The sequence below is a fragment of the Oratosquilla oratoria genome, chromosome 18 (genome assembly GCF_046742065.1).
Source record: "Oratosquilla oratoria isolate Oo_2021 chromosome 18, ASM4674206v1, whole genome shotgun sequence".
Classification (NCBI taxonomy): Eukaryota; Metazoa; Arthropoda; class Malacostraca; order Stomatopoda; family Squillidae; genus Oratosquilla; species Oratosquilla oratoria.
The window spans coordinates 10,716,236-10,740,613 of record NC_134794.1 but is presented as its reverse complement, the minus strand read 5'-3'; the positions used below and the strand labels follow the sequence as shown (position 1 = coordinate 10,740,613).

The window sequence follows — 24,378 nt, the reverse complement described above, 5'->3', positions numbered from 1 at the left end:
ATCCGAAATATCAGTAAGATGGACCTAAGTGAACATAAGCCTAGTGGACGGACAGCTTGATGGGCCTACTGGTGATTGATCACGGGACCGTTCAAGTGAGAACAGGCATTCAGAAGCTGTTCCGCCGTTTTCCTACCGTCGTTATAGGCCTGCCAAATATCGAAGATCTTCTTCTGCAGCTGAACGTACTTCTTCCTCTGAATCCTACCTAGCTTACCATCCGATACGAGGCGGACTTGAAGGCTGGCGATTCTTGCCTCGTCATGAAGCAATTCAATGAGCTGGTAAAAAGGTAAGCCACACCTGTCACCTGCCCTACGGTTAATGGCATGATGCCACCCCTCGACATCATTGTTCGTTCTTATGGGTGACATAAAAATACTCCATGCGGCAGGGGGCCAATCGCTGCTGATGATCCAGGTATCTTCAATGTAGGAAACGAGACGTTCCAGCGCAGGTGAATTTGCCTTTGTCTTTAGATCTTCGAAAATTCTTGGGATGTGTTCTGACGGTAGAAACGGTAAGGCCATCAGCTTCTTGATGAATTCGTGCACTGCGTTGTCGTTTATGAATGCATGTTGCAGGCCGATTTCCTGGGCCTTTCGCCATACTGACTGTGTCCAGTGAAAGAGACAGCCGGTAATCTTGACCCCAGGAAAAACTCGTGGAAAGGCTGTCCACATTGCAATCTCGAAGTCAATCACAAGATTGCGAACATGGGCAGTACCTAATTCATCCTTGAGTTTCTTTAATACGGCCTTGTAATCCTTTTTTCTTCTTCCGGACATCAGTGCGAAGGCAAGTGGTATCTGTTTCGTGTTTTCCCCACTTTTTACGAAGGCGTTGATGGAGAACAGCTGCTTGAACGGGTCCCGGCACAATTTGAACGTTCCATCGGCGTACCATGTTTTCGCGTTACGCAGTAAATTCAGCTGCTCATCCGTAGAAAATATAAGATGGCGGCGGTCCTTTACTTTAACATCTCCCTTTAGAAATTCCACCGGTATATGGTCGTTCTGCAGTTCAAATTCAAGGTCTTTTGGATCTTTAGGCCTGTTCTTCTGTCGGAAACGGTTCGTTGCTCTGGTCAGGTTATCGGCTTTTGGTAGGGTTGGACAAGGGGCCGATCCGATATTCTCCAGCAGAACTTCTGTTACGATTGCCGTTGCTGGCTTGAAAACATTATCTTTAGCTTTCGTCTTCATTGACGCCTTGACTTTCGTGACGATTCCTGCTCCGGGTTGTCCCTGGTGATTGTGATCCTTTTTCCCCACTATGAACCAGCTCCCCTTCTGAATGACGCTGGCACGGCACGGATTCTTTTTAGGTCGCACTGTACATTGCCAGTCCGTAGTGTTTTTCCTACGTCTCTGGACATTGTACATGTAACCGCGACTGTCGACCAGCTTTTCCTTCGACCTTTTTGTACCATCTGCGATTACCTCAAACGTTAACTGGAAGTCTTCTGCAGCCGAAATGACAGTGGATGACAGTGAGACTATAGACGACACGTTGATTCCCTCGGGCTGCGTGTCTCGCCTTTCCGTGTACGTTTCGTTCATGGCGTCTGGTGATGGCCATTGGCCTACATCTATAACTATTGGCTGATCTAATGATGGCTGTTGGGTTGGTAGGGCTATCTCATCTGAAACTACGGGCTCATCTGATGATGGTCCTTCGGCTACAACTAAAACTTCATCTGACAATGAATATGCCAGTGTGCGGTCTTCTGTTGGACTACGTTTTCGTTCCTGTGATACCTCTAGTAACGGCACAAAATGATTCGGCGTCCAAATTCCTCGACTACCTCCTGTGCTGCCGAAAAGGGTCCACATGATATTGATGGAATTTGACCTGCCTCGCTGCCGTAAACCCCGAGGTACAAATGCTGTACTCAGCCGGCTGGCACAAGGATCTTGAAGACCATTCATTGGCGGATACGTTGAAAAAATTGTTGACTTGACCACAGTAGACAGGGCGTGAATAGTCCACCCCGATGAATAATTTCCTTGGAAGCAATCAGCACTAGAGTCTTCGTATGCGGGGGTCATCGCCTCCCATTCTGGATCATCGTTCTGCTGCTGGTAAAAGTCTCGGTAGGAAATCATTTCTATCGCTGTCCTGATCCTTAATTGCGCTGAGAGGCCTGTGTGACCACAAAGAGCAACAGACACAGAATGGAAAAGACAGTCACCATCACCGGGAACAGCAATCGGTCTCCTGCCCTTCATTCCTCCGAACTTCGCCAGAATCGCCTCGGCATGTTCGTCTACTTTGTGAATGCCGTCTTGATATTTGTTGAACCCGGGTGGTGCATTAATTTCAGGGACTTTGCGAAGGAAAATTTCTTCTCGTCTTGCTGCCATCTTCAGGAGCTCGATGTCATGAGCGACGTCCCGTAGTCTCTGGCGTGATAGCATGTAGTCGAAGTTGTCGGGTGCATGGGTTTGTCGGACGCACTGCTGGCACCAGTATCCGAGGGGCATGTTTCCCAATTCTTCAAACATGGCTTGCGAAAGTTCTTGACATGTCCTGTGGTACCATGTATTACAACGCTCGCACATAATAACATCTGACCGACACCTACGCATACAGTCGCCGCATGGATATGACTTTCGCCTTGGCATCTTGTTTGGTTTGACGATGTTTTCCAACAAATAACAAAAATACGCCTAATCGTAACACTAGCTAATAGGCAATGACAAATGAAATGACTGCAGGACTCCACTTGCTCCTCACAAAACTATTAATAACAGAAATATAAGGCCTAGTGCTTACTGGATAAAAAAAAATCACCAAAATCTGGTATACGAAATTAATAACAGAAATAATGTTTACAAGATGGGCATGGGTAAAAATCACCAAAATATGGAATACGGAATTCTTGTGAATGAAAACAAACCAAATACGATGTTTTCCAACAAATAACAAAAATACGCCTAATCGTAACACTAGCTAATAGGCCTAAGTGGATGGGCCTACAGCAATGCAATGGCAAATTAAATGACTACAGGACTCAGCTGCTCCTCACAAAACTATCAATAACAGAAATATAAGGCCTAGTGCTTACTGGATAAAAAAAAATCACCAAAATCTGGTATACGAAATTAATAACAGAAATAATGTTTACAAGATGGGCATGGGTAAAAATCACCAAAATATGAACCACGGAGTTCTTCTGAATGAAAATCAAACCGAATACGATGTTTTCCAGCAAATAACAAAAATACGCCTACTCGTAACACTAGCTTATAGGCCTAAGTGGATGGGCCTACAGCAATGCAATGGCAAATTAAATGACTACAGGACTCCACTTGCTCCTCACAAAACTATCAATAACAGAAATATACTTACTGGATAAATAAAATCACCAAAATCTGGTATACGAAATTAATAATAGAAATAATGTTTACCAGATGGGCATGGGTAAAAATCACCAAAATATGAAACACAGAATTCTTGTGAATGAAAATCAAACCAAATACGATGTTTTCCAACAAATAACAAAATTACGCCTAATCGTAACACTAGCGAACAGGCCTACGTGGATGGGCCCACAGTAATGCAATTGGTAAATTATATGATTACAGGACTCCACTTGCTCCTCACAAAACTATTATTAACAGAATATAAGGCCTAGTGCTTACTAAATGGTATGGAAAAAAAATCACCAAAATATGGGACACGAAATTAATAGCAGAATTAAGATAAATTCGGATACGAATACTTGTTTGTTTGGCTGCGCTCTTCCTCTATTATCTGGCTCGGTTGGGTTGCCAGATTCTGGGTTGCCAGATTCTGAACATAATATTATCGTACAGGGACTTCAAATTTATTGTTTTCATGACAAAATTATGGTACTATTTTTAAAGAAATATCGTTCAAACTATCGTACTTTATGAGATCTAATATATATTCCATGAGATAGATTAAATTTACACTTTATGCATTATTTCTAAATTTTATATAGAGAAATTCCAATAAATTATCTTTTACAAATTAGTGTTTCATTGGGAATAATCAAATAATCACATTTTAACACATATCATACCTCAATAGCAAATCACGTATAATAGGCCTCATCATCAGTGTAAAGAAATGAATTTTTTTAAAGAAAAACTTTCATATTTGTATGTTAAAAATAACTATTCATATTCTAGACACAAGTTATACTTCATGACTTAACATGAGTCCCGAGCAAGTGGGTCTGGCCCACATCTATCAAAACCTACTTCCTTCCATTTCATTCTTCCCTTCCACTAAGCCCTCAAATCCCCCCTTCCTCCCTCTCCCCTAACTTATCTATCCTGCCCTCAGAAGGTGAGGTGTTACTGTATAGTTCCTTGGCTGCCAAGAGAGAATACATATCATTTGTTGGGTTAAAGTTTTTACAGCATGTTCCAGTAGACTTCATACATTCTGTTGCTAGCAGTGCCCCATTTACAGTTGCTGTCTTCAACCTATTTCTTGCCTTAATTTTGAAAAGGTTAATTTTACTAAAAACTCACATTCTGCAATCGAATGGAGTAGGCTAAGAACAGAGTGCACACTGTAAAAGTTCTGTTAAGTTTGGTATATCTTTTAATAATGCAGCCTAAAACTTATCACTCTCCTTTTTATTCAAGGCTGAGTTGTCACACTCCAGTGGCAATATTCGCCATCGATAATCCAGTTTCGCTACAATCTTCGGTCGTTTCGCTACATTTCGCTACACTGTTTTTATTCGCAGTTGAGATACGAATATGATAAAAAATACAATGTGTGTAGGTTTATAAAGTACCTGTGACCCATTGGACGTTTCGCTACATGGCCAGTTTGGTAGCGAAACGACCAAAGAATGTAGCGAACTGGTTGGTAGCGAACTGGCAATGTAGCGAAACGACCGAAGAATTACAGGTCGTTTCGCTACATTGCCAGTTCGCTACCAACCAGTTCGCTACATTCTTTGGTCGTTTCGCTACCAAACTGGCCATGTAGCGAAACGTCCAATGGGTTACAGGTACTTTATAAACCTACACACATTGTATTTTTTTTTTATCATATTCAGATCTCAAATGCGAAAAAACAGTGTAGCGAAATGTAGCGAAACGACCGAAGAATATAGCGAAACGACCGAACCAATGTAGCGAAACGACCGAAACAATGTAACGAAATGGTTTGTAGAGAACTGGCCATGTAGCGAAACGACCGAAGAATTACAGGTCGTTTCGCTACATTGCCAGTTCGCTACCAACCAGTTCGCTACATTCTTTGGTCGTTTCGCTACCAAACTGGCCATGTAGCGAAACGTCCAATGGGTTACAGGTACTTTATAAACCTACACACATTGTATTTTTTTTTATCATATTCGTATCTCAAATGCGAATAAAAACAGTGTAGCGAAATGTAGCGAAACGACCGAAGAATTACAGGTCGTTTCGCTACATTGCCAGTTCGCTACCAACCAGTTCGCTACATTCTTTGGTCGTTTCGCTACCAAACTGGCCATGTAGCGAAACGTCCAATGGGTTACAGGTACTTTATAAACCTACACACATTGTATTTTTTTTTATCATATTCGTATCTCAACTGCGAATAAAAACAGTGTAGCGAAATGTAGCGAAACGACCGAAGATTGTAGCGAAACGACCGAAAGGATGTAGCGAAACGACCAAAGAATGTAGCGAAACGACCGAAGAAATGTAGCGAAACGACCAAAGAATGTAGCGAACTGGTTGGTAGCGAACTGGCAATGTAGCGAAACGACCGAAGAATTACAGGTCGTTTCGCTACATTGCCAGTTCGCTACCAACCAGTTCGCTACATTCTTTGGTCGTTTCGCTACCAAACTGGCCATGTAGCGAAACGTCCAATGGTTACAGGTACTTTATAAACCTACACACATTGTATTTTTTATCATATTCGTATCTCAACTGCGAATAAAAACAGTGTAGCGAAATGTAGCGAAACGACCGAAGAATGTAGCGAAACGACCGAAAGGATGTAGCGAAACGACCAAAGAATGTAGCGAAACGACCGAAGAAATGTAGCGAAACGACCAAAGAATGTAGCGAACTGGTTGGTAGCGAACTGGCAATGTAGCGAAACGACCTGTATCCGTAGCGAAATGTAGCGAAACGACCAAAGAATGTAGCGAAACGACCGAAGAATTACAGGTCGTTTCGCTACATTGCCAGTTCGCTACATTCTTTGGTCGTTTCACTACCAAACTGGCCATGTAGCGAAACGTCCAATGGGTTACAAGTACTTTATAACCCTACACACATTGTATTTTTTATCATATTCGTATCTCAAATGCGAATAAAAACAGTGTAGCGAAATGTAGCGAAACGACCGAAGAATGTAGTGAAATGACCAAAAGGATGTAGCGAAACGACCGAGCAATGTATTGAAATGGTAGGCAGCGAACTGGCCATGTAGCGAAATGAAAATGACCTTATAAACCTGCACTTATTGTATTGTTATCATATTCGTATTTAAAATGCGAAAAAAAAACAATATAGCGAAACGACCGAGGAAATGTAGCGAAACTACCGAAGAAATGTAGCGAAACGACCAAAGAAATGTAGCGAAACGACCGAAGAAATGTAGCGAAACGACCAAAGAATGTAGCGAACTGATTGGTAGCGAACTGGCAATGTAGCGAAACGACCGAAGAATTACAGGTCGTTTCGCTACATTGCCAGTTCGCTACCAACCAGTTCGCTACATTCTTTGGTCGTTTCGCTACCAAACTGGCCATGTAGCGAAACGTCCAATGGGTTACAGGTACTTTATAAACCTACACACATTGTATTTTTTATCATATTCGTATCTCAAATGCGAATAAAAACAGTGTAGCGAAATGTAGCGAAACGACCGAAGAATGTAGCGAAACGACCGAAGAATTACAGGTCGTTTCGCTACATTGCCAGTTCGCTACATTCTTTGGTCGTTTCACTACCAAACTGGCCATGTAGCGAAACGTCCAATGGGTTACAAGTACTTTATAAACCTACACACATTGTATTTTTTATCATATTCGTATCTCAAATGCGAATAAAAACAGTGTAGCGAAATGTAGCGAAACGACCGAAGAATGTAGTGAAATGACCAAAAGGATGTAGCGAAACGACCGAGCAATGTATTGAAATGGTAGGCAGCGAACTGGCCATGTAGCGAAATGAAAATGACCTTATAAACCTGCACTTATTGTATTGTTATCATATTCGTATTTAAAATGCGAAAAAAAAAAACAATATAGCGAAACGACCGAGGAAATGTAGCGAAACTACCGAAGAAATGTAGCGAAACGACCAAAGAAATGTAGCGAAACGACCGAAGAAATGTAGCGAAACGACCAAAGAATGTAGCGAACTGATTGGTAGCGAACTGGCAATGTAGCGAAACGACCGAAGAATTACAGGTCGTTTCGCTACATTGCCAGTTCGCTACCAACCAGTTCGCTACATTCTTTGGTCGTTTCGCTACCAAACTGGCCATGTAGCGAAACGTCCAATGGGTTACAGGTACTTTATAAACCTACACACATTGTATTTTTTATCATATTCGTATCTCAAATGCGAATAAAAACAGTGTAGCGAAATGTAGCGAAACGAACGAAGAATGTAGCGAAACGACCGAAAGGATGTAGCGAAACGACCAAAGAATGTAGCGAAACGACCGAAGAAATGTAGCGAAACGACCAAAGAATGTAGCGAACTGGTTGGTAGCGAACTGGCAATGTAGCGAAACGACCTGTATCCTGTGTGTGTGTGTGTGTGTGTGTGTGTATGTGTGTGTGTGCGTGCGTGTGTGTGTGTTTCTGTGCGTGCGTGTGTGTGTGTGTGTGTGTGTGTGTGTGTTTGTCTGTGTGTGTGTTTGTCTGTGTGTGTGTGTGTGTTTGTCTGTTTTTTTTTTTTTTTTTTTTTTTTATTTAACTTATTACGCATTAGCGTCATACAGTGGGGGAGGTTTTCATAATGAATGTAGTAAGGCAACTGGTATGCACATGCTTACACACGTACACATACACTTATATACACAAACAAATACATGGGTTGCAGGTAATATATATGACACTGGGTATTGTACATTCATTCAAAGGGGAATAAGACTGAGATGTCACGCAGGGCATCAGGTATTATGAGAACCCACCAAAGCGGGGGTAACGGACAAGTATTTCATCTAGTCTATTTTGTGATAGGAGATGACGACAGATTGCATCTAATGGTAGTCCCTGGGGTATTAGATGTTTTACAGTGGGGCACGCTAGGCAGTAGTGCTCGATGGTGTTGGCTAGTGGAGCGTGGCATAGGCGACATTCTGTGAATACAGGCTCGCCCTCCACCCCGGCGACCTGCCACGGTGGACGGTAGCCTAGTCGCAGTCGGGCTGATACAACATTGTGGCGACGAACCATAAGTCCCTTGCGGCGGTACTTGTATTTGTGGCGGCATACGGATTCGTAGTGGGTGATGGTGACACTGAAGGGTCTCTCGGTGTCCCGTCGACGTTGCTCAGGCAGAAGTGCAGCGGAGCGGACCCTGTTGAGGTAACATAGCAGGGAGAGAGGTCGTCCATCACCACGACGGGGGAGTCGGCAGGCTTCTTTTGCTAGGCGGTCTACTTTGGTGTTGTGGTGCAAACCTACATGAGATGGAATCCAAATAAATTCAATGCAGAGATTACGGATAGTTAGTAGGGATAGAAAGGAAAGGATTTGTTGTACAACAGAATGGTGAGTGGGATGAATAGCGGTGAGGGATTGCAGTGCAGGCTTAGAGTCACATATAATGACAGCATTCACTCCTCTTTGGCAAACGAGACTGATAGCATCTAAGATGGCGTATAGTTCACACAACGTGGAGCTGGAGTGATCTCTGAGTCGACGGCCGACCCAGCCCTCAGGAGGCGGCGGTAGGTCAGGTGAGTAGACTGCTCCTCCAGCTGCACCATCCGATTGTAGTGACCCGTCAGTGTAGAGGCGATGCGGAGCAGTGATGGAGGATGTTACCTGGGTAACATGTTCCAAGGCTAGCTGTAGTTGTAGAGGAGGTGGGTCACATTTTGCTGTAGGAGTGAAGCTAATCACAGGCGAGGGTAGCGTCCACGGGGGAGGGCCTGGTGGTATGTCAGCTACTGGTACTTGTAAATCTAGGCTGCGAATGAAGGAGGAGATAGACTTTATAAGACGGCGACCGGGGGGCATGAGGCGGGGGACGGGCGGAGCGGGGCCGAGAGAATCTCTGACCAGTGCTGTGAAGTGCGGTGAGATGTGGGGAAAGTGTATACACTTAACTGTGAGGCAGGTGAATTTGGAATAAATCCTCTCAACTAGGGATGGAAGCCGTAATTCCCGTTGCATGTTGACAATTCTGGTAGTCATTGGGCAACCGAGAATGATTCTCATGGCTTTATTCTGAAAAATCTCCAGTGGCTCTAAAGCATATCGAGGAAGTTGAATTAAGGCAGGGGAGAGGTAATCAACAACAGAGCGTATAAAAGTAATATAGACAGTTCTGGCCACGGGGATGGAGATACCGGAAGAGTTGTTGGTGAGCCACTGGAGAGGCCGGAGCCGACGTTGTAGACGATCTAGCAATTCACGAATTACGGTATGGGATTGACGCCGGGCAGAAAGAGTTTCCGAGATTCGTACTGGTGCACCAAGGTAGCAGTACTGGGAGCTTAGTGGGATGATGCAGTCTCCAATCATGAACTCTGGCAGCGTGGCAGGAGGGCGGTAGGAGAAAATTCTGCTCTTCTGTGGGGAAGCAACAAGGCCACAGTTAGCAGAAGCTTGGGAGAGAGAAGTAAGAAAGAGTTGTAGGTGTGTTGGGGAGGTAGAGTGAATACATAGGTCATCTGCATAACATGTAATTGTGACCTCAGGAATAGTGGGCAAAGACGTGAGGAGACGATGCATAAGTATATTAAAGAGAAATGGACTTAGTACCCCTCCTTGAGGAGTGCCGAGATGAAAATCCCGTGAGGAGCTGTAGGCACCGCTAAAGAAGACACGGGAGGTCCGGTTACTGAGATAGCCCTTAATCCATCGTAGTAATTTGCCCTTAATTCCAAAGTCAATTAATTGATCTAAAATAACGTCTCGGTTTGCTATATCAAATGCACTTTTTAGATCTATAAATGCCACAACACTGTCACGGGAGAGGCGAGAATATAAGTCGACGAGGCAGTGATGGGTGCTGCGTTGGGGTAGAAAGCCGAAGAGACGTGGAGAAAGGCGATCTTGTAGTTGGTACATCAGTCGGGTGAGCAAGATTCTTTCCATTACTTTGCAGAAGCAGGATGTAAGGGAGATGGGCCTGAAATTTGCTGTACCGGGCTTGGGTATGGGGATTATTGTACTCGTGGTCCAGGCATGTGGGATATATCCATCTCGTAGACACATATTGTAGAGGCGAAGGAGGGGGTTACCGGGTACACGGTGCAGTAATCGTAGCACATTGTAGGTAATGCCATCATCCCCAGGGGACGTGGCTTTACCTCTCAAGAGAGCACGTCGTAGTTCATCTTCAGTTATTGGTATATTTTCTTCATCATCCTCTTGCAGCAGAGCATGTACTAAGCGGAGTCCACGAGCAAAAGCACCGGAGGAGAGGGCATCCTGGACGGGGGTAGGTAGGTTGGCAGGGTTGGACTGGTTTGACCACGTGACGATGAGCTGTTCGGCAAATACGGTGGGGGAATGATGACGGGCAGTAGCAGGAGTCTTCTTAATTACCCTGCGAATAAGGTGCCACATGGAGGCTACACTAGTTTGGTGATTAATTCTGTCCGTGAATCTCTTCCAGGAGTCAGTACTTACACATTCTAGGAGGGTTGTCAAATCGTCTCTGGATTGCTGGTAACGATGAAGTAGTTCAGGAGATGGGTTAGTTTGGAACATGAGTCCAACGCGCTCCGCTTCTTTCTGTGCGTCCTGAAGTCGGGTGTCTAGGTACCACGAGGGAGGAGGAGGGCGACGTTGGAGGTGGGGTCGTGATACGTAAAGCCTGTAAAAGTCGTGGGTGGCGGAGACAAGGCTATTATATAACTGGTCGGGGGAGGAACAGTCTAAGGTAGGTAGTATGCAGGTCATGTATGAAATGTACGTCGGGCAGTATTTGGGGGGTATGGTGAGGCGTAGGCGTGTGATAGGGGGTGTAGGTATCGTAGGAAGAGAATAGTGGAAGAGAAGAGCAATATGGTCTGAGAATAATGCAGGTACTGAGGAGCACTGGATGCGGGATGATACCAAGCCAGAGGTGAGGACGTGGTCCAGGGTGCCTCCCCGGGAGTGTGTGGCGCCACCTGTGTCCCAGCGGGTCAGATGATGTTGTCGGATGAAGGATAGTAGGTGAACACCAGGGCGGTTAGTGGTGCCAGGACGATCTCCCAATGCAGGATGTCGAGCATTGAAATCCCCTGCGTATATTATACCTTTGATCGTAGGTGGTGGAAGAGTGGTTGGACGAAGACGTGCGGGAGCAGAGTAGATATTGCAGAGCTGTAGGATTCCGCCCCCAATTTCTATCTCGAAGAGTTGGAATGTTATGTCAGGGTCTGTAGAGGAGCGCAGAAGACGGTGTATCAGTGTATTGTGTATGTATGTTAGAAGACCGTTTCGTATCGTATGAATATAGGGGATATATCCGGGAAGGGAGGGTGCCTGTGGTGCAGTGTTGGGCCGGTTTGGAAACGCCTCCTGTAGAAAAATGACACAAGGGTGATGTGTCTGTACATATGCCTTCAATTGTGTGTACTTTTTGTGGTTGGTGATACCATTGATGTTCCATGAAAGGAGGTCTAGGTGAATGTTAGTTACGAACGTTGCGTTTGCTAGTAGGAGACCGGAGTGTGGAGGTGGATGGACGATTCGAGGAAGACTGGCTAGTACTGGGTTGTAACTTACAGAGTTTGTCGAGACGAGTTGCAATGGATTCCATTCTCTCGGCAAGCATGGAGATGGAGGAGACGAGGGTTTGTTGGGATTCCGCCAGTGTGGAGAGTCTGGTGGCAGTAGTAGTTTGGCCTGAGACAAGGCTGTCAATCCTGGTGTCAATGGAGGCGAAGCGGTCCTCGAGTGCTGCACATCGCGCCTGAAGGGCTGCAACGGCCTTACGGAGGGCAGCGTCTTGCTGAGGGGGGGTGGGAGCAGAGAGAACAGTCCGGGCAGGGGGAGGAGGTGGTGGGGCTGAGGTGGGGCCATTGGTCTGGGTCTGGCGCCGAGTACAGCCGTGCCAGACGTTGACACCTGGCTGTAGACATCGGGGGCACTTCCATTGTGATGGGTTCGGCTGTGGTGGCGGTTCAGAGGTGGAAGTAGTCGCAGCTGGGGGCGGGGGCGCACTTCGGACGGGACATTCTCTGGATTCATGGGCGGCGGCACACCAGGCACACTTAGGGGAGGCGGAGCAGTACCTGGATATGTGACCGATACCCCAACACCTGTAGCACCAGGGTCGGTCGTCACGGAGTCTTTGGACTTGACACGGGGGGAGGAGGGGGAGGAAGTCAAAGGTAATGGTGTCGGGGGGTGTTTCGGGGAGGCTCCACACAATAACAATGCGGTTGATGGGGGTACCGTTCTGCATGAAGCGCCTGGCTGAGTGTACTCCTGGGAGCTGTAGGGCAAGCTTGTGATCCACGTCAACGGGATAGCGAGTGAGCAGGTATTGGGGGGTACTTACGAGGTCTTTCGGGGGAGTCTTGAGGGAGAAGAGGCAGTGACATAAATTCATTTGTAGTAACTCGGTCCAGGATGTCTGTGCGTTGTCTTGATATGTAGATGAATCGAGAGGTGAGTGCAGCCATCTTAACCTCGGCCGTATCCCGTTGCAGGTGGAAAGTCTTGGTGATAGTTGACAGCCAGCGGAGTTTAACTTCTGTGGATGGGTTCCCGCTAAAGGCCAACTTAATATACTTGTCTCGGGGAGCAAATGCTGGAAGGGCGGGTGAGGGTCGGGTGGGGGCAACGGGAGTAGCACTGTGATTAGGCAGGGTAGGGCGAATAGGAGCCTTATTACACTCACTTGAGGTTCCCTTGATCGTCTTGGCAGCAGGCGGTTGACATTCTCCTGCGGGGAAGGTAGAGGTGTCGTCGGCCCGCCGTTTGGTACTGGGGAGCGATGTAGACTGGTGGGTATCATGCTGGGTGGTTGTTGGAGGGTGATGGGGAGTGGAGGTAGGACGAGGCAGGTCGGGCCAGTGGTTAACACTAATGTCGTCATCAGTGTCGGAAATCATTAAGTCCTGCTCTAAGCTGGACGCCGCTTCCGACCCCGAGTATTCCATCGAGGAAGGGAGGGCCTTGATAAGAAGGTAGGCTGATTTACTAGCGCGCAGTAGTTTGTAGCACTGTAACACAACTTGAGACAGCCGGTACGAGTCGTTAACGACGAGCACTGGATTCAAGTAGTTGACGGCGATAGTTTCGCACCTTCAGGTGTAGGTCCGTTCTCGACGAGAGCCAAGCACGGAATGTGTTTGTCTGTGTGTGTGTGTGTGTATGTCTGTGTGTGTGTGTGTGTGTTCTGTGTTTGTATCTAGTTGTGTATGTGTGTGTGTGTCTGTGTGTGTATCTAGTTGTGTATGTGTGTGTGTATGTGTGTATGTGTGTGTTATGTACCATGGGCTTTGATCACGTATTGGACTTTTTTATTCATTCATAGTCATAGTCTTTATGAGTGTGTGTGTGTATCTGTGTGTGTGTATGTGTGTGTGTGTGTGTGCGCGTGCGTGTGAGGTCACAGTATTACCCATAGATCGGTCATATATGAGCTCTGAGCTCTCCTCCGGGAGGGAAATAGCTGTCGATCACGAGTCCAATACGTCATCCAAGACCATGGTGAATCTCTCTCTCTCTCTCTCTCACACACACACACACACACACACACACACACACACACACACACACACACACACACACACACACACACAAATACACACACACAAATACACACACACACACACACGACAGAGACTGCGGCAGATCCGAGGTGAATACACATTCAACGGTTTTTTTTGCGCCAGCAGCACTCAAGCTCCTGCCTAGCAACAGTCGAGCCCAGCATCTTACAAGTTGAACTAGTAGTTTGTGGCACACACCTAATGGTTATAAAGTTATTGGTTATAAACTGGACAATGGATACGGAGCTGCCTAGTGTAAGCCTTATGGTCTCTTGCAGTCACCTTCATTATCATGTTCTTAGCAGTGTTCTCTGTGTATGTATATGTGTACATATCAGTGTGCATGTATGCGTGGGTGGGTGTTTCTGTGTGGCACAAACTACCTGTTCAACATGTAAGTTTGAATCAAATTGACACTTTAGTCGGCGGACCCTAACTGTTTCCCAAGCCTGCGTCCGTTGGTATATTTTGGCGGCGACTGCGGAGAGAGAGAGAGAGAGAGAGAGAGAGAGAGAGAGAGAGAGAGAGAGAGAGAGAGAGAGAGAGAGAGAGAGAGAGAGAGAGAGAGAGAGAGAGAGAGAGAGAGAGAGAGAGAGAGAGAGAGAGAGAGAGAGAGAGAGAGAGAGAGAGAGAGAGAGAGAGAGAGAGAGAGAGAGGGGAAAGGAGGAGGAGGGAGAGGAAGAGGGAGGGGAGGAGGAAAAAGAGCAGGCGGGAGGGAGGAAGGCAGAGAAGAAGGAAGAGGAGGGGGAGAGAGGAGGATAAGGAGTCTGGGAGGGAGGGATAGGGAAGGAAGGAAGGAGGAAGAGGAAGGAGAAGGGAGGGAAGGAAGGAGGAGGTGTAAGGGCAGGCGGGAGAGAGGGAGGAGGAGAGGAAGGAGGAGGAAGAAGAGCTGGGAGAGAGGGAGAGAAGGAGGAGGAAGTGGGGAGGGATGATGATGATAAGGAGGAGGAGGGAGTGGAAGAAGTGAGGGAGGAGATGGAGTGGGAGGGGGGAGGGAGGGAGGAAAAGGGGCAGGAGGGAGGGAATGAAGAGGAGGAGGAGGAGGAAGGAGGGGAGGAGAGGAAAGATAGAGGTAAGAGGAAGAGCGGTGGGAGGAAGGAAGAGGAGAAGAAGGAAGAGAATTAGCGGGAGGGAGGAAAGGAGGAGGGAGAGGAAGAAGTGAGGGAGGAGGAGGAGGAAGAGGAAAAAAGGAACGGGAGGGAGGACGGAGAGGTAGTAGGGAGGTAGGGGGAGACGAGACGAGAGGAGGGAAAGAGGAGGGAGGGAGAAGGTGGGAGGGAGGTGAGGGAAGGAGGAGGAGGGAGAGGAGGGAGGAGAAGGGGCGTGATTATGTACAGAGCGCCCGTCCGTCTTTTCATTTTGTTTATTCCATTCTTCTTCTATCATACTTGATCTTAACTTTGCATTAACGCATACAGAGCAATGTAGATAGTGGTCTGGTGGGCCAGGGTGGTGGTGGTGGTGGAGGAGGAGGAGGAGGAGGAGGGGGAGGAGGAGAGTGGAGCGATGGTCGAGCTAAATATAGAAATTTTCTTCAGATAGATATAATAACATTTTGCTATTATTGGGGCTGCACCTCGTGATAACATACGACCAACATAAAAACTCACTTGAATGAAAAGTGTGAGAGGAAGTTGTATATTTAATTCTCTAAAACCACAGCTAATTTCATTTTCTTTGAAGCACTGGCGGCATATACGTTTTCTTTAAATCTAAGTATAAGTGCATTTTTATTTTGTTATTATGTGTATCTCCGTTGTTGGCTACTGTCAACAATAACTAGTCAATAGTCGTCACACACACACACACACACACACACACACACACACACACACACACACACACACACACACACACACACACACACACACACACACACACACACACACACACACACACCTCGTAGCGCAGTGGTTAGAGTTCCCGGCTGCCACTACGGAGGTCCGGGTTCGAATCCCGCCCAGGGCTGAAATAATTTCTGTATCGCTGCGCTGTGAGTTGTTACTCAAACTCCGTGGGCGGGGAATTGGGTGCGTGTGTGTGCGTGTAAGGTCACCCATAGATCAGTCATGAGCTCAGAGCTCTCTTCCAGGAGGGAAATAGCTGTCGATCACGAGTCTAACACGTGATCCAAAGACCAAGGTGAATCACACGGTTGGTATATGGTGCGGGCGAATGCAGGTTTGGACAAATGCGTAGAGGTTTGTAGTATTTTTTTTTTATTCAGGTGTCTAATATCGAATATGTACAGAACTATGGTATTGTAAATTGTGAACAAACTAAATGTTTTTGTCATTAAAACAGTAGTGCTGCTGTTGTTATTATCATTTATTTTTCGGGGGAATTTTTAATTGCTATAATTTAGTTTTATAATATTTGATTTCTTGTATTCATTTAGCAGTTGCTGTCTTTATTGGCTAGGCCACTTGCGTGGCCACAGTGAAGTCGTCTGCAACGCCGACTGCGACTTTCCAATTGTTTGAGAAAGTACACTGTGGTCTTTAGAAACTTTTCTGTCGTCGATAACTCGCCCTCGTCTCTGTCCTTACTATTGATTATATTTACTTCATTTCTAGTAGAGCTAATAATTATTATTATTATTTTGTTATTCTTCAAAACGTGACAAAAATACCGTGGGCATCTTTCACAGAGTTATAGAAAATATGCGATGACGTTGCAGAATGTTGCGTCACGTTCGGGTCGGCTTTTTTCGTGATGTGTCAGTGAGCGTCTGAGCGATGTATTACGTTTAGTCTCAATGTATCGTTCATCACGGATTTCGACTTGCATGACTCCGCCCACTTTATACGTCAGCCAATCAGCGTCTAAGGGGACTAAACGAGTTTGTCTCCGTTTTGTTGTGGCTGGCGTTCTTGTAAGATCGTCGCGCGTTTTTTGTTTTTTTCTGTCTTCTTGGTGGGTACCCATATTTGATTATTTTCTGTCAATATTATTGTTATCACAAAGAAATAACCCAATAAAAAGTTATCATTCAGGCAGCGAAGCAATATAATGATAGCTAGCTAGCGTGCAGTCAGTCGCGTGTTCCGGGAGATGGGCGGGTGGGCAGGTGGCCAGTATTTAATCAGTTGATATTTCTCGGAGGACAGTTTGGGTGGGAAATGTAGAAGGAATTTTCCGTCCGCTGGAGGTGATTTTTATATTGAAAATTTTCAGTGCAATTCTACCTGCATGCGCGCACACATGACTCGGTGGTGGAGTTGGTAGAGTCCCAAACTGTCACTACGGCGGTCCGGGTTCGAATCCTGCCCAGGGCTGAAAATAATTTCAGTATCGCTGCGCTTCGAGTCGTTACTCCAACTCGTGGGCGGGGAGTTGTGTGTGTGTGTGCGTGTAAGGTCAAAGCATTACCCATAGATCGGTCGTTCGAGCTCTGAGCTATCTTCCGGGAGGAAAATAGCTGTCGATCACGAGTCCAACACGTGATCCAAAGACCAAGGTGAATCACACACACACACACACACACACACACACACACACACACACACATATATATATATATATATATATATATATATATATATATATATATATATATATATATATATATATGGAAGAAAGTATACGCTGGACTCGACGTTCGTCAATTTATTCCAGCGTATACAATCTTCCATAAAATGGTTCCTGGACTCCAGCTATTTTCGAATATATATATATATATATATATATATATATATATATATATATATATATATATATATATATATATGTATATACATCTTAACCACATTAACTTTTTCCATTTTAATTCCCTGCAAATACGATCTCGAGACAAATAAGGAGCTCTACGAAAGCATATTCGGAGACAAATGTACAAATGTACAGTGACTTAACCCACTGCGCTATCAAGAGGGAAACAAATTGAGAACAATTTCTTATATTTATACTCGACTCAACCCCGCCACGATAGCGCATTCGGTAGTATGTACACAAGTGGGATAGTTATATAAGTATATAATATATATATATATATATATATATAATATATATATATATATATATATATATATATATATATATATATATATAAGAAAGGTTTAAGTAGGCGACTGAATAGGTCTCCCATAGATATATATGTTGAGGCATTAATCAATCTACGCGTTCTTATGGCCGTTGCATGACATTATCTCGCAAATAGATAATGGAGTTGATTCCCCGTAGAGTTTGATGGCAAACCATGTCAGTGGGAGGCGAAACTGCAGCAACGTGCGTACAATTTGAAAAATAGCGTAGGTTTGAATACATTTCTAGTCTTTTACGGCGCGCAAAATCGAAAACGTGTAACACGCGTATCTAGACGAATATTTACTCGTAATCCAAAAGGATCACGTGTTGGACTCGTGATTGAAAGCTGTTGCCCTCCCGGAAGAGAGCTCAAAACTCGTATATGGACCGATCTATGGGTAATGCTGTGAACATAAACGCACACACAAATCTCTTTGCTCATGAGAGTTGGAGTACCGGCTCACAGTACAGCTATGCTGAAATGATTTCAGCCCTGGGCGAGAATCGAACTGGGATCGCTGGATTAGCGGTTACGAACGGTACCACTGCGCCATCACGCCGTATGAGTTTACCTAATTGTAGTGTACAACGGGAGAGGAGCAACGCTCGCGGGGTGCCGTCCGTCTGCTACTCACCCCTTTATTCTATCTTGCCTCGAATTTGTATAATTCAGACTTAGTCTATATCATTGATTTCCAATTATCCTATTTAGATTGACATATATATATTTTTTTTTTAAGGGAGCCCAAAAACAAAGGCATAAAATCCACTCCCACCCATTCCATCCCTAACATACTCCACTCCCCTCCACCCTCTTATCTCGTTTTGCAGTCGACTCGTTGTTGCCACTTCCCTGTTGTTTGATTGTTTTTTGTTTTCTTAGTTTATCGTATTGTTATTATGAAGCTATTTACTTTATTTTTAATTATTTATATATCTAATGTGTTTATTTTTTCACGTGGAGGATTTCTGTATGTATGTAACAACGTTATCCCCTCCAGGAAATTATTTTCTTACAAAAAAAGAAAAAAAATGTCGACACTATGAAGACAATAATTTCAAGGGTTATTTGATTTTTAGAATAATTAAATTGAAAGGTACGTATTACCAGCCCATCATTAAAAGAGTAATTTCATTACTATATCAGGTCTTGGATCACGTGCTGGACTCGTGATCGGCAGTTGTAACTTTTTGTCTGATCTGTTATGTCAGACTTGTTGCAGTCGACCAACATTTAAGATTGCCCGATTTATGATTTCTTTATCGGCTGCGTAACTTTTTAGTTGCCCGATGTTATCTAATTATCTATTTTTGCATTTATTTATCGGTTGTCATTTAAGTTGTCATGTAGTGATGGATGATATGTGTGTGACGTCACTGTTCTCAGTTCATATGTACATTTCGAAAGATCAAAGCAACTGTTTAATAACCACTGAAGAGCCAACGATCGTGGGAGGGAGGGAGGGAGCGGTAGGGAGGTTGGGGAGGGGGCTTTGCCACATGTATTGGTGTCTACGATGTCTTTTATTTGATTTATTTGTTGACGTATTTATTATTTTATTCATTTATTTATGCTTTTCGTTCATTTATTTATTTATTTTATTCATTTGTTTATTGGTGCACGTTTCTTTTGCGGATTCACCGACAAGCGACGCCGATTTGATATTGGGATAATAATGTAAATCCAAATAAAACACGGGTTTATTGTAACATTCAGATCTATTTGGCACCTGGTCCCTTTCTAATTTACAGAATATTATTCACTCACAAGTGAGGATATCAGAGGCTTTACAGATACATTTCATGATCTGTGCAGGTGTTACAGGTGATAACAATGAAGCAGTCCAAAGCATTATGTGAAGCATCAATACTTTTCTCACCCCCATATTCATATTATCAAGATTTTCCTATGATGCTTTCTAACTGGGAGCATAAGAGTAAATATCTCTCTTCATCTTCAGAAAGGGGAGGAATTTTCTCTCGCTCGCAGGAGTTGGAGGCTTAATTAAGGTGGTTGTATGCCTTGGCTGGGTTACCTCCCTTAATTAAAAAGGAGAAAGGGTCTTTTGGTACATATATTGTATGTACCTTTCCATAACAAAACATATACATACATACATACAAACCCATGTACCAACAAAGACTCCTCCTTATAAATACGGTGGCCATATCAAAACATACACTCACCTCACACCCACTAAAACCCATTCATCACGCCTCCCACATTAGCGGAATGGCGCTAAAACTTAATTCGGCGGCCCCCCCTAGGGTACACTCGGACCTCGGTTGGGGTTGAAGGCCACCTTTTTGATCCAGGCGAGGTACGAGGGCTCGTGGAGGGAGATGTAGATGCCTGGGAAGTTACGGTCTCCACAACCGTAGCCTAGTGACACGATCCCTGCGACGGTGAAGCGTTCTTCATCGTCTAGGTAGACGATGGGGCCCCCTGAGTCAGCCTGAAAGAGAATATTTAGTCAGCAATTACCAGCGTTTCTATCCTTTCTGGGGGACAACATCACAGTACCGAAGATGTGGAGTCATAGAGGTGGCCAAGGAGAGATTTCTAAGGAGGATAACAGAACAGAGGGATAGTAGATTTAAAAAAAAATATCAGCATTCTTCTATAATGGCTCACAGAGAGAGATACCACATAAATCACTAAAATACTGAGTGCATCAATATTCTGCAACCAGCAGTCAGCAAGGAACCTCGTTAACACTTTCATCGCTAATGACGACCTCACAATGCTTTTGTTCTGCCTTCCGTCAGGCGATTTTATTCAGTCCGGGAAACCCAAACTCAGTGTTGCTAATCGGTTGATTGAAAATTATCCCACGTAACACACGTAACGTAACATATCATGCATGAACACAAAAATTATGGATGATGGAGAAAAGTGGAAATTATTTGGGGAATCTGCGTGCAAAAACATATAAGAGACAACTTTTGTTTTCCATGGGAAAAATTCTTTGTTGACCAGTGTTATTATGATTATTGTTTCCATTCGTGCCATCAGCATGTGCAGGTAAACGTGTGTGTTGTAAACTCTCAGAATTCAATTATACTGTGTATTCATTTATATACCCATCTGTTTATCTACTATTATTCGCTTATAGATGAATGTTACAATTGTCAATTTTGCCATAAAAAAGCAGAACGCATTAACTTTTTTTTTTTTTTTTTTCTTATGTCTCTATGGAATCAGCAGAAAGGGACGAACTTCATTCTTATGGTAGGTTAATTCCGTCTTAACATCATATCAGGTTTTCAACAGACAAACTGCCTTAACTCCACATGTCTTCTACATTATTAGAAGGCATAACACATTGACTATATGATGCTTAACATTTTATACGAATCAAATGACATAAAGCACAAGTTCTCATGCCCATCCCTTGGTTTGCAACATGCAGATACGAAAAACAAAACAAAAAAACAAAAAAAAAAAACGGTCAAACTTTTGCCATCGATGTTCTCAATACAAGAATTATGGAGTTAAAGTATTTGACTTTTCACGGCAGAATTTGCAAATCAAGCTGCTGGAAGACTTTTCTGTCGATACCTTGAGCCGGATGTAGAATAATAAAATAATAATAATAACCACATTAAGATCGAAATGGTCTCCTCCTGCTGGACTTTTGCTCGTCCAGTGTAACACCTTGTTGGGCTAAAATTCTAAGTATGTAAAATGTGTTGTTGAAATGATCTCGGTGACAATATGACAATATTGAAAAATACCGACTTCTTGCACGTTCATGGGCAGAACTTGTATACTTTGGAACTATTCAGTCAACTCTGTGTATTTGTCTGTTGCATCCTTACCGAACAGGCGTCCTTGCCTCCTTCAGGATCGCCAGCACAAACGATATTCTTGCCGATTCCTTGTGGGAACCTTGTGGCATAGTCGTGCAACGTGGAGTAACTCCTGTCACACACAGATGAGTCAAACACGGTCACATTGACCTCTTGAAGGATGCTGCTGCCAAACCCTCCTGTAAAAATAAAGGATAAAAATAGATTCCAAACTCACAAAGTTTGTCAGATGCAGAGACTAGAGGCTGGGCATACTATCATGATAGTCAAGCTGGAAGAGGGTTGGTATGATAATCATTTAGGAATGCATACAAGGTTGAAGTTCTATAGACAAACACGACAATGACAAATTGATAGCCAGTGAAATTCAAAGACAGTTTTGAACCACAAAAGAGCATCTCATTCACCAGAGATTCCCTTCGATCTATGTCCGCCCCAGTCATCAATGAGAAGCATATGCCAGGGGTGTCCTTGCTTCATTTGAAAACCAATGCCATTTCCATGGTTTCCTGGAAGCAAACCCTCAAACAGACACCCTTTCCGTTCAAGATAACTCTTGACAGATGCAGATGCTGGTTTGATACAAAGTCAAGGCAGCAATGCCCCATAAATCTCCAAAAGCACTTGATAACAAAGACATCGATAAGTCTCTTCAAATCAACATTTGGTGTCCATGTCTCACAGCCGTACATCGTCAGGACTCCATAAGAACATGAAACGTTAGGATCCGATTAGTTTTTTACTTACTGGGAATGAATCTCAACTGCTCAGGTCTCAGGAACTTTAGCAGATGTAGGTGAACCCGTGCCAGCAACAGAAGGACAAACACATTGCCTAGCAATCACTACAGTCCTTCCCCTTTTTCTGTTCCAGACAGGAATGGTTGGCCCCCTTTTACATTAAGAGGGATTGGTACTGGATTACCAAATGGTAGAAAGCAATGCATGCAACTTGTGGACCATTGTCTCATCAGCTCTCAGCAACCCCACTGTTAGTAGTCCTCAACTCGTCATTCCCATCCTCACCTCTTCTCTGCCCACGACATTTGACCTCCGAGGTGCAACAAAGGAATTACTCGTGGGATGACTAACCAGTGCTAGGGTCTACCGCATGAGCATCACAAAACCTCTTTGAAGAAAAACGCGTGCAGTGCCAGCATCGGCTAGCGATGACTAACCACACCTCGGCCAGCCACGTGATATAAACAACTGGATCCATTGATGAACGCATGCCCTCTGTTTTTGTGAGTCACCGTCATCAACGTTTTTACCTACGACTTCCCACACAGCACACGTGACCTCACGCCAATTAGCAGCACGGGTCATAACCTGCCCGTGTATATAAAGAATGGACCATCCCTCGAAGATTAAGATCGCCCCGAAGCAGCATACGTGAGCCTGGCTCACTGTTCCTGCTTTCCCACCACCTTCCTCTCCCCCTTTCTCCCTCGCAAGCAGATCGCTAGAGACACGACTTGAAACACAGTCGTCACCTCCCTCGCCGTTTCGTTCCTCTCCCCTCCCCCACTGGCGCCCAACTTTTATTGTTAAATAAACCAACTCTCCACCAGAGATTGCCCTCAAGCAGCCTAATTGATTGCCCAGTGCGGGGCAGACTACCAACTTAACATTTGGCACCCAACCTGGGGCAGACTACCAGCCTAACATTTGACTGCCCCAAACGATCCCGCTATGCCGATCACCATCCGCCACTTGATCTGCCAGATCATCTGCCACCACTATTTTGCCGCTCAACTGTTGCCAACCGCCACTTATCTTCGAGAGTGTCTGCCACCGCTGTATGCCGCTCGACGGCTGCCAACAGCTATCGCTGTCTGCCTATTCTCGCCTACCACAGATATCTGCCGTCACTTTCCTGCCAGATCGACTGCCGGTACGTGTCTGCCAGATCGATTGCCGCCACGACTGCCAGTTAACCTATCAGGTCCGCCGTCTGCTAGTTCGCCTACCAAATCTGCCGTCTGCCAGCTCGATTGCCTCCGAGGCGCAACAAGGGAATTGCTCATGGAATGACTAACCACCGCTAGGATCTGCCGTATGACCATCACAAAACCTCTTTGAAGAAAAGCGCGAACAGTGCCAGCATCGGCTTTGCGATAACTAACTACACCTCGGCCAGCCACGTGATATAAACAACTGGATCCATTGAGGGACGCATACCCTCTGTTTTCGTGAGTCACCGGCATCAACGTTTTTAGCTTCGACTTCCGATGCAGCACACGTGACCTCACGCCAATAGGAGCACGCGTCATGACTTGTCCGTGTATATAAAGGATGGACCATCGCCCCGAAGCAGCATACGTGAGCCTGGCTCACTGTTCATGCTTTCCCACCACCTTCCTCTCCCTCTTTCTCCCTCGCAAGCAAATCGCCGGAGACACGACTTGAAACACAGTCGTCACCTCCCTCGCCGTTTCGTTCCTCTCCCCTCCCTCACTGGCGCCCAACTTTCACTGATAAATAAACCAACTCTCCACCAAAGATTGCCTTCAGCCAGCTTAATTGATTGTCCAACGTGGGGTAGGCTACCAGCTTAACATTTGGCGCCCAACGTGGGGCAGACTAGTAGCCTAACACCTACAGTAACCTAGCAGATGCCAGGCTCATTTCCATCCTTTAACCTCGC

At 44.9% G+C, this 24,378-nt stretch overlaps 2 protein-coding genes across 2 annotated transcripts in view; both read right to left on the bottom strand.

The window, feature by feature from the left end:
• Positions 1-7,900: 7,900 nt before the first annotated feature.
• LOC143034897 (uncharacterized) lies at positions 7,901-13,462 on the bottom strand. The gene is made up of 2 exons (XM_076201241.1): positions 13,017-13,462; positions 7,901-8,628 (listed from the first exon to the last, which is right to left on the bottom strand). The coding sequence occupies exons 1-2, from the start codon at positions 13,276-13,278 to the stop codon at positions 8,123-8,125; spliced, it is 768 nt and encodes a 255-aa protein (XP_076057356.1). The 5' UTR covers positions 13,279-13,462; the 3' UTR covers positions 7,901-8,122.
• A 6,144-nt stretch (positions 13,463-19,606) lies between these two features.
• The window catches only part of LOC143035062 (venom protease-like), a 105,287-nt gene continuing 100,515 nt past the window's right edge, over positions 19,607-24,378 (bottom strand). Inside the window, exons 10-11 of the mRNA XM_076201555.1 lie at positions 21,742-21,911; positions 19,607-20,375 (exon numbers count right to left, since the gene is read on the bottom strand). Of these exons, the coding sequence (XP_076057670.1) occupies positions 20,184-20,375; positions 21,742-21,911 (362 nt within the window). The 3' untranslated portion in view covers positions 19,607-20,183. The remainder of the gene's footprint in view (positions 20,376-21,741; positions 21,912-24,378) is intronic.

What these genes read in the sequence shown, in the direction of transcription:
- LOC143034897 (XM_076201241.1), bottom strand. Translation starts at nt 13,278, where the DNA reads ATGGAATACTCGGGGTCGGAAGCGGCGTCCAGCTTAGAGCAGGACTTA. An exon ending in GACGATCAAGGGAACCTCAA is followed by an intron (nt 8,629 to 13,016) that starts GTGAGTGTAATA and finishes CATCTCATGTAG; the next exon opens with GTTTGCACCACAACACCAAA.